The sequence below is a fragment of the Pristiophorus japonicus genome, chromosome 9 (assembly GCF_044704955.1).
Source record: "Pristiophorus japonicus isolate sPriJap1 chromosome 9, sPriJap1.hap1, whole genome shotgun sequence".
Classification (NCBI taxonomy): Eukaryota; Metazoa; Chordata; class Chondrichthyes; family Pristiophoridae; genus Pristiophorus; species Pristiophorus japonicus.
Window position 1 is genome coordinate 158897054 of NC_091985.1, and position 18099 is coordinate 158915152.

Below are 18099 nucleotides of genomic sequence, written 5' to 3' on the forward strand. Positions count from 1 at the left end.
TCGACCCACTCTCTCCACGTACGACAGTCCTTGAGATTTGTTACAAAGTGGTCAACTATCTTCAGTTCTGTCTGCTGCTGTTTGAAAGTTGGGACCGCAGTCGTGTTGTACCGTTGACCCTCATCTTATACATGGGTCACAGCTTTTTTTTCAGAAAGTGGTTGAGCTGGAAAGTAACAGATCATTTTATAGACAAGTAAATATGGTGTACGATACCAAAACTGTCTCAAGTTCTCTAGCCAAAGAAAAACTTGCATTTATATAGCGCTTTTGATGGCCACCGGATGTCCCAAAACACTTTACAGCCAATGAAGTACTTTTTGGAGTGTAGTCACTGTTGTAATGTAGAAAAAGCAGCAGCCAATTGCGCACAGAAAGCTCCCACAAACAGCATTGTGAAAGTGACCAAATAATCTGTTTTTGTTATGTTGACTGAGGGATAAATATTGGCCAGGACACCAGGGATAACTCCCCTTGCTCTTCTTCGAAATAGTGCCGTGGGATCTTTTACGTCCACTTGAGAGAGCAGACAGGACATCTGGAGTGCCGGCCTGGATTTTGTGCTCGAGTCTGTGGAGTGGGGCTTGAACCCACTTTAGAAACATCCAGAATAGAAGCAGCCAACGCAGATTTCAGTTCAGAAGATGATGTGTGATAAAGCTGCTAAAAATCCTTAAGTGCGGTGACAGATATGGTGGACAGGGGAAATGCAGTGGATGAGGTATATGTGGCATATGTGGAATTTGAGAACGCTTTTGACAGCTATCACATTGGAGACTATTGGAGAAAATAAGGGTTATGGAATACGGGGAAGGGTAGAAAATTGACTTAAAAACGGGTTGGAAAGGACGGGTAAGTCGTGTCTAACTAACCTAGTTGAATTTTTTGAGGAGTGCTTATGGATGTTATTTATGAGGACTTCCAGAAGGCATTCGATAAGGTTCCACATGTGGAACTGTTAACAAAAAAGCACAGAGAATTGGAGGCAACCCTATTGTCATGGGTAGGGAATTGGTTAGGAGAGAAGAGACAGAAAGTAGAGATGCCTGGTATGCACTCCAATTGGGAGGATGTGACTATTGCTGTCCCTCAAGGATCTGTACCGGGGCCTCAGATTCTCACTATTTATCAAAGGCTCAGATGAAGGAACAGAGAGCTGTATATTTAAGTTTGCTGACGACACCAAGTTAGGTGGCACAGTAAATAGTGTAGACGGGAGCAGAAAGATACAAAGGGACATCGATAGATTAAGTGAGTGGGCAAAATGGTGGCAGATGGAGTTTAATGTGGGGAAATGTGAGGTCATTCACTTTGGACCTACGAAACATAGGTGAGAATATTTTCTAATTGGCGAGAAGCTAGGAACTATGGAGGGGCAGAGAGATTTAGGGGTTCATGTATAGAAATCACTAAAAGGTAGTGGACGGGTACACAATACAATTAAAAGGCCAATGGAATGTTGGCCTTTATCTCAAGGCGGCTGAAATACAACAGGATGGAAGTCATGCAACAGTTAAAGCTCTGGTTAGGCCTCACCTGGAGCACTGCCTTCAGTTCTGGGCACAGCAGCTCAGGGAGGATATATTGGACGTGGAGGGGGAGCAGCGCAGTTTCACCAGATTGATACGGACGCTAAAAGGGTTAAATTATGAGGACAGGTTGCATAGACTAGGTTTGTATTCCCTTGAGTAGAAAAGATTAAGTAGTCATCTAATTGAGGCATTTAAGACGATTAAAGGATTTGACAGCATTGTTCGAGATACTATTTCCTCTGGTTGGGGAGTTGGCAACAATGGCGCATAACCTTAAAATTAGAGCTAGGCGATTCACGGGAGATGCAAGGCAGCACTTCTTCACAGAAAGGACAGTGGAAATCTGGAGCAAACTCCCCCCAAAAAGCTGTTGAGGCGAGGTCAATTGAAAACTTAAAAACTGAGGTTAACAGATTTTTGTTCGGCGAGGGCATTAAGGGATATGTAACAAAGGCAGGTTAATGGAGTTAAGATACAGGTCAGTCATTACCTAATTGAATGGTAGAACAGGCTCAAGGGGCTGAATGGCCTATTCCTGTTCCAAAGTTCCTAAACAATAGGATTTTAGGACAGTTTCTCAGTGGTTGGATGTAGGTAGTGGTGCCCCACAGGGTTCAGTTCTGAGATCACTTCAGTTTGCTGTGCACATCAATGGTTTGTATATATAGCCAAAGGGAGCAGTGCCCGAATTTGCAGATAATACTAAATTAGGAGGCACAGTAAATAATTCTGAGGACCAAAGCAAGCTACAAGAGATATTGATATGATGCTGCAATGGGCGAAATACTTAACAGATGGAATTTAATGTCAGTGTGAGGTACCGCATTTTGGTAAAAGTAATAATTACACATTGAATTGGGTTTTTGAAGTGGTTGCGTGATGTGAAAGCAGAAATATTTGGAGGTACAGGGTCACAAGACATTAAAACCTCATGGAATACTGAGTTTTATGACAAAAGGTACAGAATACTAAACTCAAGGAACAATGGTTAATCTATATAAAAATTTAGTAGGATCATAATTGGAGTACTATGAGAAGTTTTGAGTTCCAAATAATAATTTGGATGCAATATAGTACAGATCCATTAAAGAAAGCCTTGCAATTATATAGCGCCTTTCACGACCATCGGATGCCCCAAAATGCTTTACAACCAATGAATTACTTTTGAAGTGTAGTTACTGTTGTAATGTAGGAAACACGGAAGCCACTCCAGGGACTTGAGCACATAAATCTGAGGGAGTGCTGCACTGTCGGAGGCGCCGTCTTTCGGATGAGACGTTAAACCGAGGCACATCTGCTCTCAGGTAGATGTAAAAGATCCCACGGCACTATTTTGAACTACTGGCCAATATTTATCCCTCAATCATCATAACAAAAACAGATTATCTGGTCAAGATCACATTGCTGTGTGCAAATTGGCTGCCGCGTTTCCTACATTACAACAGTGACTACACTCCAAAAAGTACTTCATTGGCTGTGAAGCGCTTTGGGATGACCGGTGGTGGTGAAAGGTGCTATATAAATGCAAGTCTTTCTTTAAGCCACAGGGAAAGGCTTGGGCATTTAGAAAGTTCACCCACAGTATGTCTCAGTCCTGAACACGTGTTATTTCTCACAAATCACAAGCATTCACTGCACTTAAGCCGTAATTTTGACATTAAACACGACTCACTGACACTCCCCTAAAATGGCCACCCCATCCCATTCTGTACGCAGGGAATAAAGCACAAGAGGCAGGGCACCGAGCAACTGCTCATCCAGACCCCAACCAGTGTCTCCTTCCGCCCCCAGTCTCTCCCCCAGCCCCAGTATCTGCCCCTCCCCCCCCCCAATCTCTCCCCAGCCCCTCCCCCCAATCTCTCCCCCAGCCCGTATCTGCCCCTCCCCCAGCCCCAGTGTCTACTCTCCCCCGATTCTCCCCCTGCCCCAATGTCTGCCTCTCCCCCTCCCGCCAATCTCTCCCCAAGCTCCTCCCCCCAATCTTTCACCCAGCCAGTGTCTGCCCCTCCCCCAGTCTCACCATCAGCATTTGCCCCTCGCTCAGTCTCTCCCCCAGCCCCTGCCCCAATGTCTGCCTCTCCCCAATTCCAGCCTCTCCCCCAGCCCCAATGTCTGTCCCTCCTCCAGTCAGTGTCTACCTCTCCCCTGCCCCAATGTCTGTCCCTCTTCCAGTTAGTGTCGACCCTTCCCCACAATCTCTCCCCCAGCCCCAATCTCTCACCCAGCCCCAGTCAGTGTCTATCCCTCCCCCCAGGCTCTCTCCCAATGTCTACCCATCCCCCCAGTCTCTCCCCAAGCCCCTGCCCCAATGTCTGCCTCTCCCCACAGTCTCTCCCCCAGCCCCTGCCCCAATGTCTACCTCTCCCCCCAGTCTCTCCCCCAGCCCCAATGTCTGCCCCTGCCCCAGTCTCTCCCCCAATGTCTGTCTTTCCCCCCCCAGTCCCCGGGCCCACACCCACCTGTGGAGCAGCAGGGTGGCCAAGCTCAGCAGCAGGAGGGTGAAGCAGAAGACGGGGTAGTGGCGGCCGGTGTCGCGGAGCCGGTGCAGCCGAAGGCGGAGGCCCAGCTCCCGCAAGCAGCTCCGCACCGCCGGCATCCTGCGCTCGGCGGGGCCGCGCCGGGGCTCACTGTGGCCGCGGGCCGTCACACTGTGGGGGGGGCGGGCCGAGGCCGCGTCACTTCCGGTCAGGCCAGGCCCTTTACCAAGATGGCGCTGGCGGGGGACGTCACAGAGAGGGGCGGGCCCAGCAGCAACAACTTGTATTTATATAGCGCCTTTAACCGAGCATAACATCCCAAGGTGCTTCACAGGAGTGTTAGAAGATAACAATTTGACACCAAGCCTCATAACACAAAAAAGAAAGAGTTGTATTTATATAGCGCCTTTCACGTCCATGGACGTCTCAAAGCGCTTTACAGCCAATTAAGTACTTTTAGAATGTAGTCACTGTGGTCATGGAGTGCTATATTTTCAGCCCGGAAATCAGCGCAATCCCGGCGTACAAGACCATCAGCAGGCCGGGGCCATTAGAGGGAGCAGCGTACGGCGGCATGCCACTGCAGGAGGGCGACGGCTGATTGCAGTGCGGGCAGGTACAGCAGGAGCGGCGAGGTCGGGGCGAAGGAGCAGCAAGAGTTCGTAGAGGGATGTGATCGGGGCCCAGGATAGGCGAGGGCCCAGGGGCAGCACGGGCCAGCCCACACTACGATATGTGTGCGCACTAGGTCCGTGCAGCAGAAGCAGGTCTCCAGTTGTCCTGGTTAACCCTTGCCACTGGACCAAGACCTCGCTCTGTCAAGCCCGTGTGGTGGCTGGTGTGCAACGGCCACCACACATTAAAAAAACCCACGCACAGGCATCTTCCACCCTTCAGGATGTAGTTCAGGACCTGGAATAATAGGTCCTTCATTGAAACACCCGTGAACTCTTTTTGGCGTCAAAGCAAGTCATCCTCGTTTCGAGGGACTGCCTATGATCATGATGATGGAGTGCTATAATTCATAAGGAGAAATTAGGGCCACAAAGCGGCAGTCTTTAAGGACCGTCTTGAAAGAAGAAAGAGAGGCGCAGATATTTAGGCAGGAAATTTCAGAGCTTAGGGCCCAGGCAACAGAAGGCACAGCCACCAATGCTTGAGCGATTATAATCAGGAATGCTCAAGAGGGCAGAATTAGAGGAGTGCAGACATCTCAGGGATTTGTGGGGCTGGAGGAGATTACAGAGATAGGGAGGGGTGAGGTCATGGAGGGATTTCAAAATAAGGATGAGAATTTTGAAATCGAGGCATTGCTTAACTGGGAGCCAGTGTAGATCTGCGAGCACAGGGGTGATTGGTGAGCGGGACTTGGTGTGAGTTAGGACATGGGCAGCCGAGTTTTGGATCACCTCTGGCCAGCCAGAAGTGCATTGGAATAGTCAAATCTTGAGGTAACAAAGGCATGGATGAGGGTTTTAGCAGCGGATGAGCTGAGGCGAGGGCGGAGATGGGTGATGTTATGGAGGTGGAAATATGCGGTCTTAGTTATGCCGCGGATATGTAGTCGGAAGCTGATTTCAGGGTCAAATATGACATCGAGGTTGCGAACAGTGTGGTTCAGCCTCAGACAGGTGTTAGGGAAAAGGGTGGAGTCAGTGGCTAGGGAACATATTTTGTGGCAGGGACCGAAAACAATGGCTTCTTTCTTCCCAGTACAGGTATTTAAGTTGGAGGAAATTTCTGCTCATCCTGAACCGGATGGCGGACAAGCAGTCTGACAATTTAGAGACCGCGGAGGGGTTGAGAGAAGTGGTAGTGAGGTAGAGCTGGGTGTCATCAGCGTACATGTGGAAACTGACACTCTGTTTTCGGATGATGTTGCCAAGGGGCAGCATGTAGATGAGAAATAGAAGGGAGCCAAAGATAGATCCTTGGGGGACACCAGAGGTAACAATGTGGGAGCAGGAAGTGGAGCCTCTGGTGATTCTCTGGCTACAATTCGATAGATAAGGATGGAACCAGACGAGTGCAGTCCCACCCAGCTGAATGACGGGGGAGAGGCATTGAAGGATGATGGAGTAGTCAACTGTTTCACATCCTCAACACGTCCCCATACCCTTTACAATGCTCACTGGTTGCCCCAGTGTCATCAAACATTTCACCTTTTAAAGAGGGAAACGACTAATAAACACCTAAATCACACAAAGTAAACTCAAATCACTATTATTTCCCTAACCTACTATACCCACCAGAAGTCCTGGTCAAAAGAAGATTGCCCAAACAGTCAGTCATCGCCAAGACCAAGTTCATCAGCAGGAAAGCTGAAGAGAAAATCAAAGAAGCTGGTGGAGCCTGTGTACTGATGGTGTAAGAATAAAATACTGTCACTTTAAAAAAATTAAGATTAAAATAAAAACACCCACCAGGCCCCCCGCGTTGCCCACAGGTTGCAGAAGGCCTCAAGTGCTCCGGCGGACACTGCGCCCGCCTTCTCCAGCGTCACTTGGGCGCGGGAGAGGGGCAGAGAGCCACAGTGCGGGCTGCATCCAACCTCAACCTGTGGATGGCCGCCTCGGCCAGGCCCAGGAGCAGACCCACGAGGAGGTCCTCGGACTTACCCGCCCGCCCCCAGACCGGGTGGCCAAAGATCGGGGGGGGGGGGGGGGGGTGGGGACTGAAGCAGAGCCATTCGCTCAGTAAAAGCGGAACGGCAGCTGCAACTTGGTAAACAGAACCCCGGACTCAACTATGCCGCAAAAGTTCCAGGCGGCCTTGACGGGACGAGTGTTCTTGCTGTCAGACAGTGAGCACTTTGGGATGTCACTGGCCATTGGGAAGCTGTGTCAGGTTGCAAAGTGGTGGAGAACCTGGGGCACGACCTTATAGCAAAATATTTCACAACAATAAGATGCATTTATATAGCACCTTTACTGTAGGAAGCTGCCTCAAAGAATCATCATCCGGCAAAAATGGATGCTGAAGCAAGGGAAGGAGGTATTAGTAGGGGTGACTAAAGGATTGGTCAAAGGTGGATTTTAATGAGAAGGAACTGGATAGGCAGATGGAATTTAGGGAGGTCATTCCAGAATATGCAAGGTAGCCAAAGGCACAGCCTCCAAAGGTGGGGTAAAGGGAGGTGAATGGACAAGTCAGAGGAAGAGAGATTTGAAGAGGAGATGGAAGGTTGGAAAAGGTTATAGATAAGGACTGGCGAGGGAATTTAATACGAGACTTTTAAATTTGAGACATGAGGAGACCGGGAGCCAATGTGGAGCATCAAGCACAGGGCTGATGGATGACCAGCTCTTGGTGAGGGATAGGATACAAGCAGCAGTGTTTTGGAGAAGGTGAAGTTTGTAAAGGGTGGAGGATGGGAGGCTAACCAGGAGAGCATTGGATTGGTTGACTCTGGGGGTGATAAAGGGATGGATGAGGGTATCATGCCACAATATAGATAGGAAAAGAACTATCAAAAACACTATTGAGATTTACAGCACAGAAGGAAGCCATTTAGCCCGTCGTTAGTAGATTGTCACTGCAAGTTTGCTAACTAAATAGTTTTTCACTAAGTCAGCAACGCTTGTAGAATAAAAACAGATAGCAAGAGTTTCTATAGGTATATAAAAAGGAAAAGATTGGCTAAAGTAAATGTTGGTCCCTTAGAGGACGAGACCGGGGAATTAGTAATGGGAAACATGGAGATGGCAGAAACTCTGAACAAATATTTTGTATCAGTCTTTACGATGGAGGAAACAAACAATATTCCAACAGTGGATAGTCAAGGGGCTATGGGGTGGGGAGGAACTTAACACAATCACTAAGGAGGCGGTACTCAGTAAGATAATGGGACTAAAGGCAGATAAATCCCCTGGACCTGATGGCTTGCATCCTAGGGTCTTAAGAGAAGTAGCGGCAGGGATATTGGATGCATTGGTTGTAATTTACTAAAATTCCCTGGATTCTGGGGAGGTCCCAGCAGATTGGAAAATTGCAAATGTAATGCCCCCATTTAAAAAAGGAGGAAACTATAGACCGGTTAGCCGGACATCTGTTGTTGGGAAAATGTTGGGAGTCCATTATTAAAAAAGCAGTAGCAGGACATTTGGAAAAGCAAAATTTGGTCAGGAAGAGTCAGCATGGATTTATGAAGGGGAAGTCATGTTTGACAAATTTGCTGGAGTTCTTTGAGGATGTAACGAACAGGGTGGATAAAGGGGAACCAGTGGATGTGGTGTATTTGAACTTCCAGAAGGCATTTGACAAGGTGCCACATAAAAAGTTACTGCACAAGATAAAAGTTCATGGGGTTGGGGGTAATATATTAGCTTAGCATGGATAAAGGATTGGCTAACGAACAGAAAACAGAGAGTCGGGATAAATGGTTCATTCTCTGGTTGGCAATCAGTAACTAGTGGGGTGCCGCAAGGATCAGTGCTGGGACCCCAACTATTTACAATCTATATTAACGACTTGGAAGAAATGACCGAGTGTAACGTAGCCAAGTTGTTGATGATACAAAGATGAGAAGAAAAGCAATGTGTGAGGAGGACACAAAAAATCTGCAAAAGGACATAGACAGGCTAAGTGAATGGGCAAAAATTTGGCAGATGGAGTATAATGTTGGAAAGTGTGAGGTCATGAACTTTGGCAGAAAAAAATCAAAGAGCAATTTATTATTTAAATGGAGAAAAATTGCAAAGTGCTGCAGTACAGCAGGACCTGGGGGTACTTGTGCATGAAACACAAACAGATAGTATGCAGGTACAGCAAGTGATCAGGAAGGCCAGTGGAACCTTGGCCTTTATTGCAAAGGGGATGGAGTATAAAAACAGGGAAGTCTTGCTACAGTTGTACAGGGTATTGGTGAGGCCACGTCTGGAATACTGCGTGCAGTTTTGGTTTCCATATTTACGAAAGGATATACTTGCTTCGGAGGCAGTTCAGAGAAGGTTCACTAGGTTGATTCCGGAGATGAGGGGGTTGACTTATGAGGAAAGGTTGAAGAGGTTGGGCCTCTACGCATTGGAATTCAGAAGAATGCAGGTGATCTTATCGAAACGTAGAAGATTATGAGGGGGCTTGACAAGGTGGATGCAGAGAGGATGTTTCCACTGATAGGGGAGACTAGAACTAGAGGGCATGATCTTAGAATAAGGGGCCGCCCATTTAAAACTGAGATGAGGAGGAATTTCTTCTCTGAGGATCGTAAATCTGTGGAATTTTCTGCCTCAGAGAGTTGTGGAAGCTGGGACATTGAATAAATTTAAGGCAGAAATAGACAGTTTCTTAACCGATAAGGGGATAAGGGGTTATTGGGAGCAGGCGGGGAAGTGAAGTTGAGTCCATGATCAGATCAGCCATGGTCTTATTAAATGGCGGAGCAGGCTCGAGGGGCCGTATGGCCTACTCCTGCTCCTATTTCTTATGTTCTTATGTAATAAGAAACAGGCAGTTAAGACTTTTTTTTGGTAAGTTGCCCTCATGGTCGAGTGTTACTATTGGCTTCTCGTTAACCTTCTCTGCTCTAATGAGAACAATGCAGCTTCTCTAGTGTCTGCACATAACTGAAGTCCCATGTCCCTGGTACCATTATATTCATTCTCCTCTGCACCATCTCCGAGGCCTTGACATCCTTCCTAAAGTGCGGTGCCCAGAATTGGACACAATATTCCAGCCGAGACCTAACCAGTGATTTATAAAGGTTTACCATAAATTCCTTGCATTTGTACTCTCTGCCTCTATTTATGCAGCCCAGGATCCCATATCCTTTTTATTTTAATAAAACGGTCATGTCAGCTTGTCCTGTCACCGTTAAATATTTGTGTATGTACAACCACCTGACTGCTCCTCCATCATCTTTATAATTGTTGCATTTGGTTTATATTACCTCTCCTCATTCTGCCTTCCAAAATGAATCACTTCACACTTCTCTATTAAATTTCATCTGCCAAGTGTCTGCTCCTTTCACCAGTCTCTGTCCTCTTTAAGTCTGTTACTATCCTCTTCATTGTTTACAACATTTCTAAGTTCTGTGCCATCTGCAAGCTTTGAAATTATGCCCTGTCTACCCGAGTCCAGGTCATTAATATATATCAAAAAGAGCAGTGGTCCCAATTCTGAGCCCACGGGGGACATGTCATACACATATCAATTTGACGGTAATCCATCATTGTGTTTTTACTGGTGTCAGGGCATACCGCGGTGCAAAGAATATCAAATTCACACTTTGCCAGCATATTTCAGTTTAAAAAAAAAACGAGTAATCTTGGAAGGTCTCGGCTCAAAAATCGAAATCCCCAATTATGAATGACTTCAGCTTCACTCATGGTTTATGACATTATTCAGAATTCATAAATGCAATTGATGCCTTCTGATAACTCCCAGATATTATTCTAGACATATCCATTTCCTGGTAATATTTTCTAATGTTAGCCAATAATTTAGTCTTCAACTCACTACGGTTCAGTAATATGATCATCGCCCATCTGATTTTGTCAGCGTTCGACATCATTACTCCTCTGAAAGTGACAGCAATTTCTGGAATCAGCACATGCGCATATAAAGGAGGAAGTCTCGAAGTTGTCGTCAGGTATTCCCTGCTCCTCTACGGGTTGCACTGTGCAAGTCCCCGGAGCTGGCAATCAATTCATATCACACTGAAGGGTGGAAACTTCCCTTATTACGCTGAAATATCGCCGTTAAATCTTGTTGAAATAGGTGTAACTGGGTTGTTAACGGCATCATCATAGGCAGTCCCTTGAAACGAGGATGACTTGCTTCCACGCCAAAAAAGGATGAGTTCACAGGTGTTCCAACGGAGGACCTAATATTCCAGATCCCGAACTACATATTAAAGGGTGGAAGATACCTGTGCATGGATTTTTTTTTAAATGTGTGGTGGCCGTTGCACACCAGCCACCACATTAGTTTGACAGAGCCAGGTCTTGGTCCATTGGCAAGGATTACTCTAGACGACTGGAGACCAGCTCTGCTGCACAGACGTAGTGCGCACACATATCGCAGTGTGGGCTGGCCCGTGCTGCCCCTGGGCCTCAATCACATCCCTCCAGTCTCTCGCTGCTCCTGCTGTACCTGCCCACGCTCCAATCAGCGACCTGGACCTTGATGATGTCACTCTTCGCTGTCGTCGCCCTCCTGCACCAGCTCGCGCTGCTCCCTGGAGTGGCCTCCATGCTGCTCAGCCACACCTCCGCTCCTTTTATGGCCTATTCCATTAAAGGCATATTGATTGTTCAACAACTGGTCTGGCCTTGAAAACCGAATGTTATATTTGTGGAATGTCAAATATTTCCTTTAATATGATAAAAAATTATATTGTTTTTAAAACATTTTTTTTTAAGTTTGATATTTCAGCTTCTACCTTACTCCTGTGTGTATGTCCCAATCTTTATTTCGCTCTTAACATTCATAAAAAGTAAAGTAGAATCTGCGTATTTTACTTCCTGGTTTGCTGTCTGAGAATTCCTCAACGTGATTGGCAGCTTAGCATGCTTGATGACATGATTGTTGCTGGATGCTGAGAGTTTGATGCCAGATTCAAAGGTCGGGAGAGCTGAAATCGATGCCAGAGATCGCTAGATCTTTGTGGGCAGTGTTCTTCGAGATCAGCGGCGAGTGCCATGGCTTCACTGCTGAACGTAAATTCCGGGACAATGTGCATATAAAATTTGGTATTGCAGACCTGTTCTATGAACTGCTCTTAGGAGAAAGGGAATTTAGCAACTACTCTGGGTTGGTGCAGTTTTAGTAAGATACTTTACAAACAATACATTTTCTGAATCATTGTACATTATCCCTTATGTTGCAAGTTGGCTGCATTGTACCACCAGGAACGGCTCAAAAGAAGAAAGATTGTTGGCAGAGATCCACCTTTTTTAGATTATAACTAACGAGAAAGGACTAATTAACAATCTTGTTGTGTGAGGCCCCTTGGGGGAAGAGTGACCATAATATAGTAGAATTCTTTATTAAGATGGAGAGTGACATTAGTTAATTCAGAGACTAGGGTCCTGAACTTAAGGAAAGGTAATTTCAATGGAATGAGACGTGAATTGGCTAGAATAGACTGGCGATTGATACTTAAAGGGTTGACGGTAGATAGGCAATGGCAAACATTTAAAGAGCACGTGGATGAACTTCAGCAATTGTACATCCCTGTCTGGAGTAAAAATAAAACGGGGAAGGTGGCTCAACCGTGGCTAACAAGAGAAATTAGGGATAGTGTTAAATCCAAGGAAGAGGCATATAAATTGGCCAGAAAAAGCAGCAAACCTGAGGACTGGGAGAAATTTAGAATTCAGCAGATGAGGACAAAGGGTTTAATTAGGAGGGGGAAAATAGAGTACGAGAGGAAGCTTGCTGGGAACATAAAAACTGACTGCAAAAGCTTCTGTAGATATGTGAAGAGAAAACGATTAGTGAAGACAAACATAGGTCACTTGCAGTCAGAATCAGGTGAATTTATAATGGGGAACAAAGAAATGGCAGACCAATTGAACAAATATTTTGGTTCGGTCGTTACGAAGAACATAAGAACATAAGAATTAGGAACAAGAGTAGGCCATCTAGCCCCTCGAGCCTGCTCCGCCATTCAAAAAGATCATGGCTGATCTGGCCGTGGACTCAGCTCCACTTACCTGCCCGCTCCCCATAACCCTTAATTCCCTTATTGGTTAAAAATCTATCTATCTGTGATTTGAATACATTAAATGAGCTAGCCTCAACTGCTTCCTTGGGCAGAGAATTCCACAGATTCACAACCCTCTGAGAAATTCCTTCTCAACTCGGTTTTAAATCGGCTCCTCCGTATTTTGAGGCTGTGCCTCCTAGTTCTAGTCTCCCCGATCTCTCTACCTCTATCTTGTCTATCCCTTTCATTATTTTAAATGTTTCTATAAGATCACCCCTCATCCTTCTGAACCAGTCTACTCAATCTATCATCATAAGGTAACCCCCTCATCTCCGGAATCAGCCTAGTGAATCGTCTCTGTACCCCCTCCAAGGCTAGTATATCCTTCCTTGACCAAAACTGCATGCAGTACTCCAGGTGCGGCCTCACCAATACCCTGTACAGTTGCAGCAGGACCTCCCTGCTTTTGTACTCCATCCCTCTCGCAATGAAGGCCAACATTCCATTCGCCTTCCTGATTACCTGCTGCACCTGCAAACTAACTTTTTGGGATTCATGCACAAGGATCCCCAGGTCCCTCTGCGCCGCAGCATGTTGTAAGGAAGACACAAATAACCTTCCGGAAATACTAGGGGACTGAGAGTCTAACGAGAAAGATGAACTGAAAGAAATCTTATTAGTCAGGAAATGATGTTAGGGAAATTGATAGGATTGAAGGCTGATAAATCCCCAGGGCCTGATAGTCTGTATCCCAGAGTACTTAAGTGGCCCTAGAAATAGTGAATGCATTGGTGATCATTTTCCAACAGTCTATTGACTCTGGATCAGTTCCTATGGACTGGAGGGTAGCTAATGTAACACCATCTTTTAAAAAAGGAGGGAGAGAGAAAACGGGGAATTATAGACCGGTTAGCCTGACATCAGTAGTGGAGAAAATGTTGGAATCAATTATTAAAGATGAAATAGCAGCGCATTTTGAAAGCAGTGACAGGATCGGTCCAAGTCAGCATGGGGATTTATGAAAGGGAAATCATGCTTGACAAATCTTCTAGAATTTTTTAAGGATGTAACTGGTAGAGTGGACAAGGGAGAACCAGTGGATGTGGTGTATTTAGAGTTTCAAAAGGCTTTTGACAAGGTCCCACACAAGAGATTGATGTGCAAAATTAAAGCACATGGTATTGGGGTAATGTATTGACGTGGATAAAGAACTGGTTGGCAGTCAGGAAGCAGAGAGTTGGGATAAATGGGTCCTTTTCAGAATGGCAGGCAGTGACTAGTGGGGTGCCACAGGGCTCAGTGCTGGGACCCCAGCTCTTCACAATATACATCAATGATTTAGATGAAGGAATTGAGAGTAATATCTCCAAGTTTGCAGGTGACACTAAGCTGGATGGCGGTGTGAGCTGTGAGGATGCTAAGAGACTGCAGTGACTTGGACAGGTTAGGCGAGTGGGCAAATGCATGGCAGATGCAGTATAATGTGGACAAATGTGAGGTTATCCATTTTGGTGGCAAAAACATGAAGGCAGATTATCTGAATGGCGGTAGATTAGGAAAAGAGGAGGTGTAATGAGACCTGGGTGTCATGGTACATCAGTCATTGAAGGTTGGCATGCAGGTGCAGCAGTCTGTGAAGAAGGCAAATGGCATGTTGGCCTTCATAGCTAGGGGATTTGAGTATAGGAGCAGGGAGGTCTTGCTGCAGCTGTACAGGGCCTTGGTGAGGCCTCACCTGGAATATTGTGTTCAGTTTTGATCTCCTAATCTGAGGAAGGACGTTTTTGCTATTGAGGGAGTGCAGCGAAGGTTCACCAGACTGATTCCCGGGATGGCAGGACTGACATGAGGAGAGATTGGATCGACAGGGCCTGTATTCACTCGAGTTTAGAAGAATGAGAGGTGATCTCATAGAAACATATAAAATTCTGAAATGACTGGACAGGTTAGATGCAGGAAGAATGTTCCCGACGTTTGGGGAGTCCAGAACCAGGGGTCACAGTCTAAGGATAAGGGGTAAGCCATTTAGGACTGAGTTGAGGAGAAACTTCTTCAGTCAGATTTGTTAACCTGTGGAATTCTCTTCCGCAGATGCCAGTTCGTTAGATATATTCAGTTGGATATGGCCCTTACGGCTAAAGGGATCAAGGGGTATGGAGAGAAAGCAGGAAAGGGGTACTGAGGTGAATGATCAGCCATGATCTTATTGAATGGTGGTGCAGGCTTGAAGGGCCGAATAGCCTGCTCCTGCACCTATTTTTCTATGTTTCTATTATTTTAAGCCCAAGTAATTTATGCGCTCCACCAACACATGCTACCCAACGTCAGAGAAACAATTTATAGAATACAATTTGAGTCAGCTTAACACTTCAAGGATGAATGAGGAATTGCAAAACTAAATCTGAATGAGGTGACTATGCATTAGTTTCATTATGAAGTGTTCCATCCACTTTCGGACTAGGCACGTTTGTAGCTGTACTTATTTTCTTTTATCAAGAAGTAATATGACAATTATTTTCTCCCTGCTCACTAATGTCATGCATTTCACTTATTGATAAAGAATGTCTGATGAGACTATAGACCCACGTTAGCAATAGTCCTTCACTTCAAATAGACTGGCCAATTGCAGCAAAACCATACCATCATTTATCCTGGACTTGTTACTCAAAATAAGGTGCAAAATGTTTTAATCTTCAGAAGGCAATAGGCACCAACTGAGTTATACCAGACCACATATCTTCAGTTCCTTTTTTCTTGTTGTTGAAACCCACAGCAAGTCGATTCTCAGGAAAACATTTTTCTGACAAAGCACGTAGCCATTTTTTGCCTTCAATTCAATTATGTTAAATTCTGCATTGCACCAGAGGGTTCAGAGAAGACTTAAGAGGATGTTGCCTGGACTGGAAAATTTTAGCTGTGAGGAAAGATTGAATAGGTTGAGTTTGTTTTCTTTGGAAGAGAAGAGGCTGAGGGGAGAGACTTAATTGAGGTGCATAAAATTATGAGGGGCCTGAAAAGAGTGGATAGAAAGGACCTATTTCCCTTAGCAGAGGGGTCAACAACCAGGGGGCATAGATTTAAAGTAATTGGTAGGAGGTATAGAAGGGGTTTGAGTGGAAATTTCTTCACCCAGGAGGGGGTGGTGGGGGTCTGGAACTCACTGCCTGAAGGGGTGGTAGAGGCAGAAACCCTCACCACATTTAACAACTACTTGGATATGCACTTGAGGTGCTGCAGCCTACAGGGCTACGGACCAAGAGCTGGAAAATGGGATTGGCTGGATAGCTCTGTTAGCTGGAACAAATACGATGGGCCGACTGGCCTCCTGTGCCATACACTTCTGATTCTACCACCGACCCATGCCAAATTATTGCGCAACCCCATAAACCCGCTGTGGGCTGCCGAGATTACTCATTTCTCAGCACTTGTTCTCAGCCAATGGAAGCCCACTTTCTGGGTAATTGCTCCAACCTCCAAATTGGACAGAATGGGTCAGAGAAAAAGGTAAGACATATCAGAGTTCACTTCATAAAGGAAAAAAATGTACGAGAGATTAGGTGGGGAAATAATTGCAGAATTGGAAAGGGGTGGATGATCTTTGAGCTGCTTTTTGCTGTAATACATCATCGTAGGGTACAAGCTGAAAACTTGCAAAACAGTCAGCCAGGGAGACAGACTTTCCCTAGATTCAGCAACCATCTGAACTTAACATGACCCACAAGTTTGTTTTCAGGAGGGAAAATCAAATTTTATACATCTTCCTATATATGAAGAACAGAAAGTTGTAAAATGTTGCGATTACTTACTGTACAAGAGTCCTCACTGTACAAGTATTCACTGAAACCACTTTCTTGGGTGCAGTACCAGAGTGCATCCTGCACTCAATGAGCAACTTGTGTGGAAGGGAGAAGAGTAATGGCATAATACATCCTGAAGCTGTGTATGTTGGGGTACTGAATGGCGAGTCTCAAACCATAGTTAATAGGTTGAAGAGTCTCATATGCTGGCTTCAAGGATCATACATGAAGCGAGTTTGATACTCGGTACCCAACGCGGACTGTTCCTTCCTCAGGACGAACATACCTCTATGAACACTAAAGTCACAAAATAAATGTTTCCCCTCATGGGGAATCTAGAACTAGGGGACATAGCTTCAGAATATGGGCTCGCCCATTTAAAACTGAAATGAGGAGGAATTTCTTCTCTGTGGGTTGTAAATCTTTGGAATTCTCTACCTCAGAGAGCTGTGGAGGCTGGGTCATTGAATATATTTAAGGAGGAGATAGACATTTTTGAACGATAAGGGAGTCGAGGGTTATGTATGGGGAGCAGGCAGAGTTGAGGCCAAGACCAGATCAGGCATGATCTTATTGGATGGTGGAGCAGGCTTGAGGGGCCGAATGGCCTAGTCCTGCTCCTATTTCTTATGTCTTATGTCTAAAACAGTATAAAATCAATAAAACTAAATATATTGATTATTATGTCAATTCTTCTCACTCGACTTAATGGGCTCAGTGTATGCTGTTTTTCGTTGGAGCAAACTAAAATCTGCAAGTTTCGCCAAAGCTTCTGCGCCATCATAAACTACTTACGGACGATTTTTTTAGGTCTCAATATTTTGACGCCATTGGGGGCGGAACCTGCCGGGTGCGCCATTTTTGGCCATTTAAGCGAGTTTCATCAACTACGATTTTTTTTTAATAACGGCGCAGTGCACCATTCTGAAAAACCTTGCGGTAACTTAAGAAAAGCGGCACAGAGAAGACGCCATTGTTTTAGTGGAGCTGAATTAGGTTTTGGAGGGAGGGAAGGACATTAATTTCATTCACAACTGCATGAAACATTTTCTTTTTGCAGAGGGGAAAAAAGAGAAACTACATTTATTCAAGTTGTAAATGGAAATTCCGACTTGAAATTCCACCCCACCCCCAAAACGCTGCTCACCGGGCTCGAGGCACACCGGGGTCAGAGTGCCGGCCGGCAGCATCGCTCACTCGGCCAGACACAGGAGCTCGGCGCTCGACTTCAAAAGAACCCCGGGATAGGAGCAGCACCGGGGGCGGGGGCCCTTCGGCCCGGGATAGGAGCAGCACCGGGGGTGGGGGGCCATTCGGCCCGGGATAGGAGCAGCACCGGGGGTGGGAGGCCATTCGGCCCGGGATAGGAGCAGCACCGGGGGCGGGAGGCCATTCGGCCCGGGATAGGAGCAGCACCGGGGGTGGGGGCCCTTCGGCCCGGGATAGGAGCAGCACCGGGGGTGGGGGGCCATTCGGCCCGGGATAGGAGCAGCACCGGGGGTGGGAGGCCATTCGGCCCGGGATAGGAGCAGCACCGGGGGTGGGAGGCCATTCGGCCCGGGATAGGAGCAGCACCGGGGGTGGGGGCCCTTCGGCCCGGGATAGGAGCAGCACCGGGGGCAGGGGGCCCTTCGGCCCGGGAT

At 46.3% G+C, this 18099-nt stretch overlaps 1 protein-coding gene across 6 annotated transcripts in view; it reads right to left on the reverse strand.

Moving 5' to 3' along the window:
• Positions 1–4163, reverse strand: part of snx14 (sorting nexin 14) — a 186759-nt gene extending 182596 nt beyond the window's left edge. For 5 of the 6 annotated variants that reach the window (XM_070889997.1, XM_070889995.1, XM_070889994.1 and 2 more), the window contains exon 1: positions 3992–4163. In XM_070889997.1, coding sequence (XP_070746098.1) covers positions 3992–4128 — 137 coding nt within the window. In that variant the 5' untranslated portion in view covers positions 4129–4163. Of the gene's footprint in view, positions 1–9; positions 93–3991 lie in introns of those variants that run through there. The other variant, XM_070890000.1, reaches the window with a different exon arrangement.
• Positions 4164–18099: the final 13936 nt, after the last annotated feature.